The sequence below is a fragment of the Oncorhynchus mykiss genome, chromosome 23 (genome assembly GCF_013265735.2).
Source record: "Oncorhynchus mykiss isolate Arlee chromosome 23, USDA_OmykA_1.1, whole genome shotgun sequence".
NCBI lineage: Eukaryota > Metazoa > Chordata > Actinopteri > Salmoniformes > Salmonidae > Oncorhynchus > Oncorhynchus mykiss.
The window spans coordinates 48,534,703-48,550,156 of record NC_048587.1 but is presented as its reverse complement, the minus strand read 5'-3'; the positions used below and the strand labels follow the sequence as shown (position 1 = coordinate 48,550,156).

At 40.9% G+C, this 15,454-nt stretch overlaps 1 protein-coding gene across 1 annotated transcript; it reads left to right on the top strand.

The window, feature by feature from the left end:
• The first annotated feature begins 5,809 nt into the window (after positions 1 to 5,809).
• Positions 5,810 to 12,265, top strand: meiob (meiosis specific with OB-fold). The gene is made up of 14 exons (XM_021581247.2): positions 5,810 to 6,566; positions 7,706 to 7,810; positions 8,021 to 8,078; positions 8,356 to 8,487; positions 8,599 to 8,671; positions 8,758 to 8,953; positions 9,161 to 9,261; positions 9,345 to 9,397; positions 9,502 to 9,597; positions 9,747 to 9,839; positions 11,068 to 11,212; positions 11,380 to 11,566; positions 11,668 to 11,754; positions 11,898 to 12,265. Exons 2-14 carry the CDS (start codon positions 7,742 to 7,744, stop codon positions 12,000 to 12,002), a joined length of 1,395 nt encoding a protein of 464 aa, XP_021436922.1. The 5' UTR covers positions 5,810 to 6,566; positions 7,706 to 7,741; the 3' UTR covers positions 12,003 to 12,265.
• Positions 12,266 to 15,454: the final 3,189 nt, after the last annotated feature.

Below are 15,454 nucleotides of genomic sequence, written 5' to 3'. Positions count from 1 at the left end.
CCATCTGCTTGACCAGAAATCAAAGCCTTTGCTCATGCCTAATTTGTAGGATGGAAAATGGTGAAAAAAAGTATATGCCTTAATTTCTCAAACATATAGACTCTTAGCTTTCATTTGACGCTCAATTTGACATGCTCCTATGACCTTCACATGTTGTTGCTCATGGGTCCTTTTACGTGGAAATGATCCTAGTACCAACGGGTTAAACAGAAAGAACTCCTCCAGAGACAACAGGTAACCATCTATACCATGGAGACAAGACACACTGCAATCAGAGACCTTTCACACTCCCAGGGATCGATCAGCAGCTAGTCAGGACGGCCTGATGACCATAATGCTGTGCAGTGTCCAGGCCATTATCTGACACAGTGACAGTCAGGCTGAGGTATTAGTGCCCGTCGTTCCACACATAACCAGGCCTGCTGTGATCAATACACAACTAAAAGAACAGGTAATATGATATTGATGGGCTCCCGATGATAAGGGGATAAGGAGAAGGGTTGGTGTGTGTGTGTGTGTTTAACTTAATGTGTCTTTTAACAATGTAAATGTATCTTCACACAGGATGCCATTCCAATGCATTTCTAACTGCCACTTGCTCAGTTCCATCTTGCCTGAGTTGATCAAGCTGACGTATTGGTGTGTTCAGACTAATGGAAATCAATGAGACAGAGAGCGTGCTGTTAATAAGAGCATTGCATTTCCACTTACTCAAGCTAAACCAGACTGAAGAGTAGCCACACCCCCATCTGATTAATGGGATAGCTCATCAGGATTGCTGAATACAGTCATTACAATGCATATGATGGAAGTCAACAATAACAGTACATGACTCACAATAGATTCTCTACTGTGGACCTTTACTACAATAGATTTTAATGTAATTACAAGCCTGGTGATGAGTTATTACATTTCATAACATGACATCTAATAACATGACAATAACATGAGCAACATATGTTTGCCTTATTTGGAAAGGAAACTAACTGTAAGTTGTCTAAAGCAGAAAGAGACTGGCCATTCAGCCAGGGTGGCATTAAGCCCAATTTGGAGACCAAATATAATGTGACACTCAGCAAGACATAGACTACATTTAGGAACTTATTATAAAGTGACACAGACAATCTATGAGGGAGAGTGGAGCCAGGGCCCCTCCCTCCCATGCTGTAGGTCTAACCTGTCACCTCACAGAATGGATGCTGATTTAACGACAGAGATGTCACTTCCTGTAGGGGCAGGGGTGAGGGCTTCTTTGCCCACCCACTAAGAGCCTCATTTTCACTGGCAGTTTGTGTGGTTTGTGTGTGGGTAGGGGCTGAATGAAAGACAGAGATGTCACTCCCTCTAGGGGCAGGGGTAAGGCTTCTCTGCCCACCCACTAAGACGGTTTCACTGGCACTGCTTAGCTCTTACACTATATTCTGATGAGCCTGCCAAGGGTCTGTGTCTGTGATGTCTGTAGGCTTGCTGTGTGTTCTCCTCCGTAACCACTGTATCAATCCCAAGGGCCTGATCGGTAATTACTGGGAAGCCTCACCAGTCAAATTCCTGCCCTCTGTCATCTCTCCAATCCCTGGAATGGCTTTTGGCCACACTTCTGCTCTACATGACTGGGATAAGTCCATAATCTGTTCCATGCTTTTTTATTAAAACCCAAGCCACATTGGTATTAATGCTTCATGAAGGGTTGCCTATAACAGAATGTGATCCCTACCATATGGGGCATAACGACCAGTCCCAGCATACCATCCAGCAGGAGAGGAACTGGAAAAGACAGTTGCGACCAACCCTTTCCTTCTAATACCAGAGTTTGATTTGAAAGAAGCCAGTATGTCATTGAAAAGGGAAAATTAGTAAGACATGTAGTTCTTGGAGGATGGACATGTCGATGCTACTACAGGTTTTCATATTTTAACATCATTTTCACAACCTCACCAATAAGAGACTCACAGATGCCCTCTCAATATTATTTCAATTTTAACACAGAGACTTATACGGTCCACCTTTAATGAGCCACCTGGATGGATAACCTGAGGAGATGTCCTCAGGGCAGGAGATGAATGATGTTTGGGCTGGTGTGATACATCAACATGAGCTACAGTGAAACTTAATGACTCCCCTAACCAACTCCCTGAGGACCTACTGCGGGTGACAGGCAGAGGAGATCTACACTAAATACTGAGAAAAACCCTCCATGGCGTTGCTCCAGTGGATGACGGATTATGCTAGAAATACTGAATATCGATAGGTTAAGGGATCGTCAGAGCATTATGTATTTAACCCTTCGTCAGCATCAACACGGTGTTTCGGTCCAGGTACCACCTCACGTGCGTCTAAGCTTGCCTCAGCTTAGTGGCTTTATAGCTAAGCACTATTTTTCTTATGCAACTTAATGCACTGAAAACACAAATATAATTGGTGATTAATGTTAAAAAATAATATTTTCAAACATGTTACATACTTAAGCTACCATATGAAATCTGCTCATAAACAGTGTCATAATTCCACATCCTGTTATTGAATGACATTACTGTAAGTACACTAACTCACCTTGTCCCATTTCATTCCATCCTTCTTGTGTTCCAGAACTAAATGGACTCATTGTTCAGCAGAACACAAGCAGCAAAGAGAAATGAAAGCTTCTGTTTCATATGTTCTCCCAAATATAATTGAACAAATGTGTGTTCCCTCTTATTTGAAACTTCAAAGGCTTGTTTTACTGAGAAAATGAAAAAACTGTGGGGTCAAACTCGGAGAGAGATGTTTCTGTCTGTCAAGGCCGATCTGTGGAGAACAAACCTACACATTCTTTGTTCGGATTCTGAATGCATCTCAGATAGAAACAGGCTGGACCTTTGATGTTCCTGAAATACTGCACTGGTCTTTCCAAAGTAAAGATGACAAATGGAAAGAAAGCTCTCTGGGCAATGTCATACTAACAGACAGTCACTGCATTTCAAGCTGGAGTTTTATTTTGAGTGGATAAAAAGTGAGAATTTAGTAAAGTTGATGCCGTTTATACAGTATAAAACAATGCATCATGCAAGCAAGCACACACGCTCACATGGTCACAAGCACACACGGGCATGCTCGCTAACACACACGCTCACATGGTCACAAGCACACACAGGCATGCTCGCTAACACACACGCTCACATGGTCACAAGCACACACGCTCGTCTGCTCGCGCGCACATACACACACACACACACACACACTGAAACCTATAATTACACCAGCTAAAGTCTCAGCATTGATGTGCTGACTGCTGACATCATGCAGTGAAATGTAACTGCTCTCTCCCTCTGCGCTGGTTTCATCAGCACCTTATTAAGACTATTTCAGACCTCAGTCAGAGTAATACCAGGTCAATTGGACCTGATGGACAACAGACAGAGAGCATAGTTCTACTAAAGCTCCCAGCTGGACTAGGCCTAAAGAACAGCAGTTGGACAGGTGGTAGGAATACTTGAGAGAAGTGCACACATAGTTGCCTACCTCTACAGTACTTTAAACTTGTTCCACTTTGGAAACACACACCCATACATGCACCACCATGCTCCTTGGCCAATGCTTGTAAAATGCTATATTTTCTGGTTGTTATGTTTTGACACCATTCGTTCATTAGGCTCTGCATTCGGCAAATGTACATTTTGTCACCATTCGTTCATTAGGCTCTGCATTCGGCAAATGTACATTTTGTCACCATTCGTTCATTAGGCTCTGCATTCGGGCAATTGTACGTTTTGTCACCATTCGTTCATTAGGCTCTGCATTCGGCAAATGTACGTTTTGTCACCATTCGTTCATTAGGCTCTGCATTCGGCAAATGTACGTTTTGTCACCATTCGTTCATTAGGCTCTGCATTCGGCAAATGTACATTTTGTCACCATTCGTTCATTAGGCTCTGCATTCGGCAAATGTACGTTTTGTCACCATTCGTTCATTAGGCTCTGCATTCGGCAAATGTACGTTTTGTCACCATTCGTTCATTAGGCTCTGCATTCGGCAAATGTACATTTTGTCACCATTCGTTCATTAGGCTCTGCATTCGGCAAATGTACATTTTGTCACCATTCGTTCATTAGGCTCTGCATTCGGCAAATGTACATTTTGTCACCATTCGTTCATTAGGCTCTGCATTCGGCAAATGTACGTTTTTCTCATATAAAAAAAACTATCATGATTGCTTCGATTTGATCTCTTCAGCATCACTGTATTACCATTTTGAACAACTGATTTGACTCTTGACAATAGCTCCATTGTTGGTATGTGGATTCTAGCTCTTTGTTCCACCTGTAACCTAACACTTGAGAATGTTAAGAAGTCCTGCTCTCCCTCCAGTTTCCAAATGGCACATAACTGTAAAACAACTTTGCTTCTCTCTCCTCTGTTTGGGAATATGGAGTGACAGATAACGGTATTACTCATATAACCAAGATAAAAACTGCCTTAAACAATTGTTCAAAAATCAAGTGATATAATTCAGTTTCAGATTATACTTTCCGTAAAATCCTTTCACTGGAGGGTCGGGTGAGAACAACTCTGATAATAGTGTTACCATAGAGAGTGTTACAGTCCCAGTGACAATATGGACCTGGCTTTGGGCGAGTCAGAACCAGGTGTAACATGGCTGCCCTCTAGACAACTGAAATACATAAACTGGTTTGATTAATAGTTCAGGAGGGTTAAGTGTCAGGGGTCAGCAGACCCCTCCGGCCCTCCCTGGTGTGGACTCATGGAAGCCGACCCTCAGACGAAGGGCCGGCCAATCACAGAGCAGTTCATCAGTGACTCTGTTTGGAAACTTGTGCCTTACCTGCTCCACTCAGAATGAGTAATGAAAGCAAATGTCACAAGTGGCATTCCAAAACATCCAATAGGTGAAAAATGTGATTTCTAAATTTACACAAATGATCAATTGTAGGGGCCGAGTAAACATTGATTTTCCATTATGTTGAATATAAAATCCAAGTAAATTAGCATACTGTATTCATTATGAATAAACCATGCAATAAAAAAGGAGATTTCACATGATACATTTTTGGTGCGATCAATGGAATCACAAACCCTGTTAGGAAATGCCTGATGAAATTTGAATTTGTAATGTGATAATTGAATAGGCCTACCTAAATGACAAATCCGTACTTTACTCTCGAATGTCAGCCTACACACCTTTGTATGGAATTTTAATGTTGATCATTACTTTAAAGTTGTCAAAGAATAACTATATTTACCATTTATAACATTCAGTGTAAGGCTAAACTAAAAACAGAAAACATAGTCCAACCTATGAAAACCAACACACACATCTGATCCAAAAACACAACACACAGCGAAAAGGATTAGAGTAAAGAACTTGACTGACGATAACCTGAATGCGGTTTCCAGTTCCACCTTTTGATAACCATTCAGCTGTGTAACACACTGTATCGTGTTCCAGCTCCGGCTTAGTGTATCAAAGCAGCTCCCAGCATCTGGTGAAGGGTGGAGCTGTCATAGCTGTCTCATCAAATACACACACCAACGACTGACAGGTAGGTTGGATCATTTTAGGCCTCAGAATAGGGACAATACCGTAGCCTGAGGCACTGCGGCTATCCCCTCTTTGTAATGGAAACATCTAGAACGTCAACGCTACGGAACAGAACAGACAGGCCATGCCAAATAATGCTTTGATATTCTACTTGTAGAATGCACCTGTGCATCATTGGCAGTTCGTCATTGTTCCTGCCGGTTTTACGTGTTTGCACAGCTGCCTGACTTGACTGTTCTTTGGAAGGTGTATTGAACGTTGTTGTATCTGAAAGGTAAAGGTTAAGTCTAGCCAAAATATTAGGGTGGATAGATTTACAGTATAAAAGTTAGAGTAAAATCTCAAACTGAGTAACTCAAAGGTGGAGAGGCATAGCCTTTACATATTTTGTTTGCCCATAGTCCATACGGATTTGCCTGCTTGTAAATCACACCTCTTTGTCTTTACATGCAAAAGACAGGTCAGTGATTAAGATACAGTATATTTACCTTGTAATAAATATGCTTTGGATAGGTCTTCATTGGCCTCCTCTATGATAGTGTAATGTAATGTTGGGCTATTACTGACCTACTGTACTAGTGTATTTACTTTATTTTTATTGTCACATACACACCGGATAGATGTTTTACGGTGTCAGCCATTGTAATAAGGGGCCTGGAGCAAATCAAGGTTAAGAGCCTTGCTCAAGGGTACATCAACATATTTTTTACTGTCGGCTCGGTATTCGAACCAGTGCACTTTCGGTTACTGGCCCAACGCTCTTACGGTTAGGCTGCCTGTCTTAACGAACAAGGGGAAATCCAAAACGAGGCTCTCTCAATGCAGATGAGACAAGAATATTAGCCTCTTAGACCATAAAGTATTATTCACCCCCCACCACCAAAACGGACACTTTAACCGTAAACAGCGCTGCAAAAACAACAAGGCTACTGTACCATTTCGAACTGCTTCTAGTCTATCGCCGCGTGCGGTGGACGGGGGAACACCCGCGAAATTCACTGAACTAACTCCTGAGGCAAACGGAACCAGGTAATGTCAATGGCTTTTCTAACAAACACTAACAGTAGGCCCCATTTGCTTTGTATCTATTACCGGCATTTTATCTGACATCGTTTGTTATTCTGACCTTAGAGAAAATTGGTTTGCCTTACCTGGCTTTTAGCTTGCAAGGTGGTTCGTGGCAGATAGTCTGGCAGGAAGCAGAGGGTCGCCAGAGTAGTTAGCTAATTTAGCTAGCCCAAAAATGTAACGTTGCCAATGTTTATTGTTCCACTAAAAGAGTACCTCCTGCGTCTGGTGATATTTTAATTAGAAATTGTGCACCAATATTGAATTTTAAAAGCCTGTTATATGAATTGAAGTGCCATTTAAAATAGACCACATGTACAATTCAATCAATTAGATTTTTAATATGAATAAGGGCTTGATAAAATGCCCAAGTTCAGGATTTTGACATGCCCTCTGTCAACACTGTGTCTTCTAGAAAGATTTTAACCCATTTAATCCCAACATTTCTCCCAAATTACACCACCATTGTAAAGCCCTAGTTATTTTGTTGCTTTAACAGTCATTTCTGAAGATCATTATTTATTTAATGTGATTAGTGATTAATTTACGTCAGTCCCTCATTTTAAGGTCAACTCTGTTTCATGAACTGAACACTCATGAAACTAGTACTTTTAAATTATTTTTTTAAAGAAACATTGAACATCTAATAGTTAAATCATAGAGTAGAAGCAGGTATGCATGCTGGTTCTATTCTATGTCAAATGTTGGGTGTTTTGTGGTGGAAAACTGAGCGGGTTGAGCATAACAACCTATGTTACCCATAGACAGGCTAGAAATGTTTTAACAATTAGAATTTTTTAAAGCTTGCATTCAATTGACAATCCTGTTATGATCAACCCTGTTATGGTCAACCGTGTTACTTTATTTGGCACTTACTGTAGTTTTACTATTTTTGTATTTATCCTCTTGAGATGGGAAAACATGTTTTTTATGAAGTTTAACATTTTCTCTTTATAACAATGTTAAAATTAGGTAAAATCTAAAGTTTGTTTTGCCCAAGTTACACTTCTCAAAAGGCAGTGAATGGGTGGAATGACCCATTTACTAACTCACACAGGTAGAATATCTGACACGTGTGTTTTCTATTCATTTTATTTCAGCAACTTAGACCTTAGAACTGGATAAACACTTGGAAAATGGCATACAGCAGGCAAGCTAAGGACTTTGTTGCCATTTCTGATTTACATCCAAATACAACACATCCGGTGAGTCATGTGATATGATACAATTGTTACAGTAACCTAACTTGTGGGTGGATACACCGTCTTGAAAAAAATGATTCAACCAATTTGATATCTTGAAGTGAAATAAACTGTCAAGACTACAACAATCATTTTGAATTGTGACTGTTGTATTGATTAGGCTAAATTGGTTTGAAGCATACAAAATGTTGAAATTTCTATTCTGTTTTTCAGAGAGTGGCTGGAGTCATCATTGGAAAAACTGATGTCAAAAGCTTTCCAGACAGGAAAAGTTGAGGATTCAATTTCATTATATTTCCCCCATCATTTAATATTGGTGCATACTGGCATCTAATAGTCTAAATACAACTTCCAAGTATTCATGTAGTATCACTGGTATCAAATTCAGTGATAGCCTGCTGTCCACTGAGGCTTCCTGCCTTTGTCCTCCCAAAACATAGACTTATCCCCAAGGCATGCCTACGCTGTAGCCTACTGTGCTCAAGTTTATGGCTTGCTCACTAGAACACTCTACTGGCACTTTTCTGAACTGATATCTGGCATTTCAGGTATTGGTTTTGACAGATTCACTTTCGGCTTCACAATCAAAGACTCGCCAGACTATTTCATTAATGTATCCTTGTGGGGCAACGATGGATACATCAATGGACTCTCTAACAGCTTCCGCATAGGAGACTGTGGTAAGATTATGCATTCAATTCTATGAAGATGTAAAATAATGCATCATGTAGAAACAATGTGTTCGTCTTTTTGATAATTACACTAATTTATCTGTATTTTACCCCCTTCAGTTATTATAGAAAATCCTTTAGTTGCTACCAAAGATCCTGAGAAAGAGGATAGATTCTGCCCCTCAACTCCCAGGTGCAGTGTACTGAGTGGTTAGTTCTCTTTTTAAACATGACTATACTCTAGTAATACAAGTAACAAAACCAATTTCTCTGTTTCAGCTTCTACAGGTTGCTGGTGAGTGAAGCTCACTCCCAGCTATCAATAAGCTCTGACATAGAGATGATGAACAGGCTGCTGCCTCTGCTCCACCTGCCTGTGAAGGACTCCCGGGACTTCTACTCTTTGGGAGACATCGTGGCCAACGGACAGAGCTTGGACAGGACCGTCATTAACATACTCGCCGCCGTTCGGTCGGTAAGATCTGAGAGTGCATAGAGTAAAGTAGGTCTTGAGGAGGGTAGTATCCGGTACACTAGTGTGACTTTAGACTATCATTATATAGTTGTATCTATTAATATAGGAGCCACAAACTAGGCCCTATTTTCACATGTCCAGAGGCATAAGTACCATATGTATTGGAAAAGCTAAAAGCGTTTCCAAACCACTATTTCTGCCCTCCAGATCGCAGAGCCAAAGTTTTTCACCACGGCGGACGGACGCAAAGGGCAGAGGCTAGAAGTGAAGCTCTTTGATGATTCTGTCACATCTTTTCCCTTAGTATGGTAGGAATTGTTCCACTGTACCCCACATGTCTTCAATATCCCCATCCTCTCCCCTGAGTTAACATAACCTTTGTATCACACAGCTGGGACAGAGAGGCCATTCAGCTAGTTCAGACTCTGATACCAAGAGAAACAGGTTGGTATACAGTGGGCTCTAATTCTTTGTGAAATGGAAATGTGAGATTTTGTGTTTGTTTTAAAATGTCATTGACTGAATAAGACTTTTTTGTGTACTTTAAGTGCTCTTTATCTCGGATGCCAGGATTGGTTTTGACAGCTTCCGGAACTGCATGACAGCAACAGTCAATTCTAAAACCATAATCACTGTCAACCCGGGTAAGGATATCACTTTATTTGGATTGATCACATCTGTTTACAACACATTCTCCATTGAGACACAGTAGACCATTGTTTTCAAATATAATATTTTAATTTTCCAGTACCTTATGCTGTAATTAATGTGATTCTGTTTTGAGATACATAAGATACAAAGGAAGCCAGCCTTCTGTTCAGCTATGCCAAAGAGGTCTCTGAGTCTGGTGTGTTGCATGAGGATGACAGGCCTGGAGATGTGCCTGGTAGGTAACAACCATGACTGTAGTATTATCATACAATTGAGACTTTGCACATTTTTTAAATTTAACTAGGCAAGTCAGTTAAGAACACATTTTTATTTACAATGACGGCCTACCCCAGCCAAACCTGGACCAATTGTGCACTGCCCTATGGGACTCCCAATCATGGCCGGATATGATGCAGCCTGGAATTGAACCAGGGACTATAGAGACACCTCTTGCACTGAGATGCAGTGCCTTAGACCACTGCGCCACTCAGGAACCCTAATGAGTAGGCCAGAGAAGAAGAGGCAAAGCAAGAAGGTTAACTCCACCCAAAATCTGTTAATGAAAATAAGACTGTGAAGTGAGGAATTTTCAATGAAAGAATGTCAAATTTGGTCAACAAAAAATGGAATTGCTAATTTGCTACGTAAGGTTTATTTGATCTAATAGAAGTTTGGTAATGGTTAGGTTGGTACGAATGCACACTGATATAGGTGGACGCACGTGGAATTTCGGCAACTTCTGAAAGAAACAACTTTATATCGGAGTGTTGCCTGTTTTTCACACACGTGTCTGCCCTCTCATTGGCTAGAATGGCCCCACCTGATCTCACTTCCTACCACCTGCCTTCCATCTTTGAGGACATGTGTTTCCATTGTTAGAGCTGTAGGGTTGCAAAATTCCAGGAACGTCCAATAAATTCCCTGGTTTTCCCAAAATCCCGGTTGGATCAATCGTAGATATCAGGAGGGAATAAGCAGAAGGGCCGGTATCCTCCATCCAGGATTTCTGGAAAACCATGGAATTTATTGAAAGTTCCCCGAATTTTGCATATAGAGCAGTCACTCGACTATCATGTCAATGTAATTTTTCTTCTTCTTATTATACCTTTATTTCAACAAGGGACACAGACTGAGACCAAGGTCTCTTTCACAGCTGGGCCCTGCGTATACATGTTTACACATACAGTTGAGGTACAATGATTAAGAAACTACACAAGACAAACAAATCGATCACAGATAACACAAAAAAATACAGCAACAGATTACATTTACACACAGATTATTACCCTAACAGCACAAGAACTTGCATTACCCGAAACAGTTACAAGCAATACAAAAATAAAAATCCTCCAATAAATATTTAAAATGGGCAAGGGGGACAAGAGTCTCAATAATAGGTCATCTTTGGTTAGGTCTACATGTTTGATTCTCTGTTATTGACGCCACTGTTCTCCTCTCTCCAGTGGATTCTATCAGTGATGTGTATACAGTGAGCCAGCTCAAACTCAAAGCCCAGGAGAACCCGGAGGTGTTCTGTGGAATCACCTACAGCTTCATCTCCAAACTAGATCTAGACACCTCTGTCTCCAAAGTCATCAGAAGCAGGTGGTAAGTTTAAATAGTGGATACACTTTGACACATGATTATTGAATTCACCATTTCTCAGCAAATCCCACATTTTCTGACTACACATTTCATCTCATTGAAACATAACTACATTAGCACCCTTTCTTTTTCCTGATTTACATATTGGTGCTGGTCTCCTCCCTGCTCAGTTCCAAGTGCAGGTACCAGGTGAATGAGGAGATTCAGAGCTGCTCCAACACAGCCTGCCCTGGGGGAGACCAGCCTCTGACTGTGACCACAGGGTTTGATCTTCTGGTGGATGTGACAGACCACACAGGAACCCTGCAGTCCTGCTCCCTGAACGGCACTGTCGCAGAGAAGACTCTGGGATGCAATGTGAGGGGAAATACAATATATAATAAGTGGGCTTATGCTGGATTTGTGCAGTTGCCCTAATGTGCAACCATGGTTGACAGCTCTGCCCTCTTTTGTTGCAGCCCGAGGAGTTTGTGAGTTTAACAGAGGATGAGCGAACGGCGATGAAATGGAAGATTCTCTTAGAAAGATGCAAAGTATATATCAAGGTGTGTAAAATCCTTATGTCATTGGTACTGATTAGCTTTGAAAAAGTTTTGAATGAACCTGTCAGTGGCAGCCTTGTCAAGTATTTTTCTCAGAATTTTGAGGTGAGGAACATAAAAAAACATCATTCTACTGTATCTTTCAGATCGCTCCCTCTCCCAAAAGCAGAAGTGGAATGAGAGGCAATGTCCTGCAGTGTTCCCTCGCTGATCCAGGAGAAGTGAAGCAGAACATGTCTGCCCTGCAGTAATCACGTTCACCAGTTGTGTGGTTGGGTCCAAGTGTGGCGAGTCCTTCAGTAGCTTTCTCATATTAGGTGAATAATGGTTGAGATGCACCTTTGACATGGCTTGTGGGTTCTGTAGCTAGGCCTAGATAGAATGTACACATTTTTCATATTTATTTCCCTTTATTTATTTGTTATTGTATATGTGCTGTAATGTACTTTATTTATGTGTATAGTGATAAATATACATATGTATATATATTTATAGAATAAAAATATTTTTGAAACCATTGCATTATTCTCTAATGAGCTTGGAGGCCTATCCAGTTTACTGTGCAGATACAGTTGAAGTCGGATGTTTACATACACTTAGGTTGGAGTCATTAAAACTTGTTTTTCAACCACTCCACTAATTTCTTGTTAACAAACTATAGTTTTGGCAAGTTGGTTAGGACATCTACTTTGTGCATGACACAAGTAATTTTTCCAACAATTATTTACAGACAGATTATTTCACTTATAATTCACTGTATCACAATTCCAGTGGGTCAGAAGTTCACATACACTAAGTTGACTGTGCCTTTAAACAGCTTGGAAAATTCCAGAAAATGATGTCATGGCTTTAGAAGCTTCTGATAGGCTAATGACATAATTTGAGTCAATTGGAGGTGTACCTGTGGATGTATTTCAAGGCCTACCTTCAAACTCAGTGCTTCTTTGCTTGACATCATGGGAAAATCAAAAGAAATCAGCCAAGACCTCAGAAAGAAAATTGTAGACCTTCACAAGTCTGGTTCATCCTTGGGAGCAATTTCCAAACGCCTGAAGGTACCACGTTCATCTGTACAAACAATAGTATGCAAGTATAAACACCATGGGACCACGCAGCCGTCATACCGCTCAGGAAGGAGATGCGTTCTGTCTCCTAGAGAGGAACGTACTTTGGTGCGAAAAGTACCATTCAATCCCAGAAAAACAGCAAAGAACCTTATGAAGATGCTGGAGGAAACAGGTACACAAGTATCTATATCCACAGTAAAACAAGTCCTATATCGACATAACCTGAAAGGCTGCTCAGCAAGGAAGAAGCCACTGCTCCAAAACCACCATAAAAAAGCCAGACTACGGTTTGCAACTGCACATGGGGACAAATATTGTCCTTTTTGGAGAAATGTCCTCTGGTCTGATGAAACAAAAATATAATGGTTTGGCCACAATGACCATTGTTATGTTTGGTGGAAAAATGGGGAGGCTTGCAAGCCGAAGAACACCATCCCATCCGTGAAGCAAAGGGGTGGCAGCATCATGTTGTGGAGGTGCTTTGCTGCAGGAGGGACTGGTGCACTTCACAAAATAGATGGCATCATGAGGCGGGAAAATATGAGAATATATTGAAGAAACATTGGTCTCAAAGCTTGGTCTCAAATGGGTCTTCCAAATTGACAATGACCCCAAGCATACTTCCAAAGTTAAGGCAAAATGGGTTAAGGACAACAAAGTCAAGGTATTGGAGTGGCCATCACAAAGGCCTGACCTCAGTCCTATAGAAGATTTGTGGGCAGAATTGAAAAAGTATATGGGAGCAAGGAGGCCTACAAACCTGACTCAGTTACACCAGCTCTGTCAGGAGGAATGGGCCATAATTCACCCAACTTGTTGTGGGAAACTTGTGGAAGGCTACCTGAAACGTTTGACCTAAGTTAAACAATTTAAAGGTAATGCTACCAAATACTAATTGAGTGCATGTAAACTTAAGTAAATAAATAAAAGGTGAAATGAATCATTCTCTACTATTTTGACATTTCACATTCTTAAAATAAAGTGGTGATCCTAACTGATCTAAAACATGGAATTTTTACTAGGATTAAATGTCCGGAATTGTGAAAAATGAGTTTAAATGTATTTGGCTAAGGTGTATGTGAACTTCCGACTTACTTCAACTGTATATACGAAATAACGATGAGACAAGATTCTGGAAAACAGTCATGTTTGATGTGAAGCACATTTATGTGACTAAAAATTATTATACACTACTAATCTATCTTGGACAGATGCACATAACATAAAAGGTAGTAGCATTAACCGAGGATCTTATGCAATTATGCAAGATATTAGTCCTGCGTGTCCAAGATTAATACATTACAGTCAGGTGCCTATCAGACTAGCTCTTGCGAATCCAAGGGGCCATTCTGGCCTTGTGTTCCCACACCAAGCGTTGACAACCGTGCGACCAGCGTACGAAAGTCCTGACGCTCTGCCCACATATAAAAACATGTTACTTGCGATACGGTTTACAAACGTTTTGGAACATTACTTTCATATCAAAAATATATATTTTTGGGGTGACAAGGCATCGCTCTTGTTTATGGAAGAGAGAGAGATCACCTGTTCTAATTAGATATATAGCGTCCCCGAACACCTGTGTGTAAACGGAAGAAGGACGTCAGAAAAGTGTAACTGAAAAATACTATTGGCTGCAACTGTGGTAAAACAGTGTGCAGTAAGTGGATATTTTGCATTTGTGAAATTATTTTTATGTGATATGTAAGTAGCGGGCCTTATGTTTCTAGAACCGCGATTGAGAATCAAATCACGTTTAGATGGAGTATCCGGCTGTTTTGGCTGCCAGAGACAGTTTACCTCTCTCTGAACAATCTCTTGTGGACAGATGCACAAACACATGGTAGTAGCATCTGACGAAGGACTGTGGGATGCTACGACTAACGAGGAACTTATTCTAGTATGCTTATTTTTCATCACTGATCATTTGGTTAAATCACGATTTCGCAGGCGCTCGCGTCTTTCGATATTTCGGAGGGGTGGGTACATTTCGACCACTTGTCCGAAACTGGTTGAGTTTCCGTTTAGAGAGGTGGAGACCTCCTAGTGTCCTTGGTGCATTTTATAACTACATATTCCCCCAGAATTTCATCGAGCATATGATGTGACTTTTTAATTGTGGGTGTCTGAGATTACCTCTGAACATAGGGGTTGGGTTCCTGCCAACTACATTGCAGATGCATGCCAAATTTTAGAACGCCTGGACAGGTATTTAACATATCAACTAACCAAATTATATGCCACAGCAATCTGATTCCCGACTGCACAGTCAATGACGTGACACTAAACCATTGGTTGATGCAATGCAACGCCTGCCCTTCTAGTCGGCATGAACTCAACCAACAAAGGGACACAGAGTTTCTAAACCCAGAGGAGCAACATCGTGAGAATTCCATGAACGCTTGCAAACAGACCAAGCAGACCTGGCCGGGCTTTGAGAAGTCTGAGGTGAAAAAAATATTCTCTAGTTGTATATTTTCTCAAATTCTAAAGGCACAACCTAAATTCGAGCCAATGTTTTATGTATTTGAATATGTTATTACTCCAACCCCGTGAAAGTGACAAACTGACGCATTTTCATGTTCGTCAAATAATGAAATGAGTGACTGATTTGACGGCCGCACATGCGCAGTTTT

What these genes read in the sequence shown, in the direction of transcription:
- meiob (XM_021581247.2), top strand. Translation starts at nt 7,742, where the DNA reads ATGGCATACAGCAGGCAAGCTAAGGACTTTGTTGCCATTTCTGATTTA. An exon ending in ATCCAAATACAACACATCCG is followed by an intron (nt 7,811 to 8,020) that starts GTGAGTCATGTG and finishes TCTGTTTTTCAG; the next exon opens with AGAGTGGCTGGAGTCATCAT. An exon ending in TACTCGCCGCCGTTCGGTCG is followed by an intron (nt 8,954 to 9,160) that starts GTAAGATCTGAG and finishes TCTGCCCTCCAG; the next exon opens with ATCGCAGAGCCAAAGTTTTT.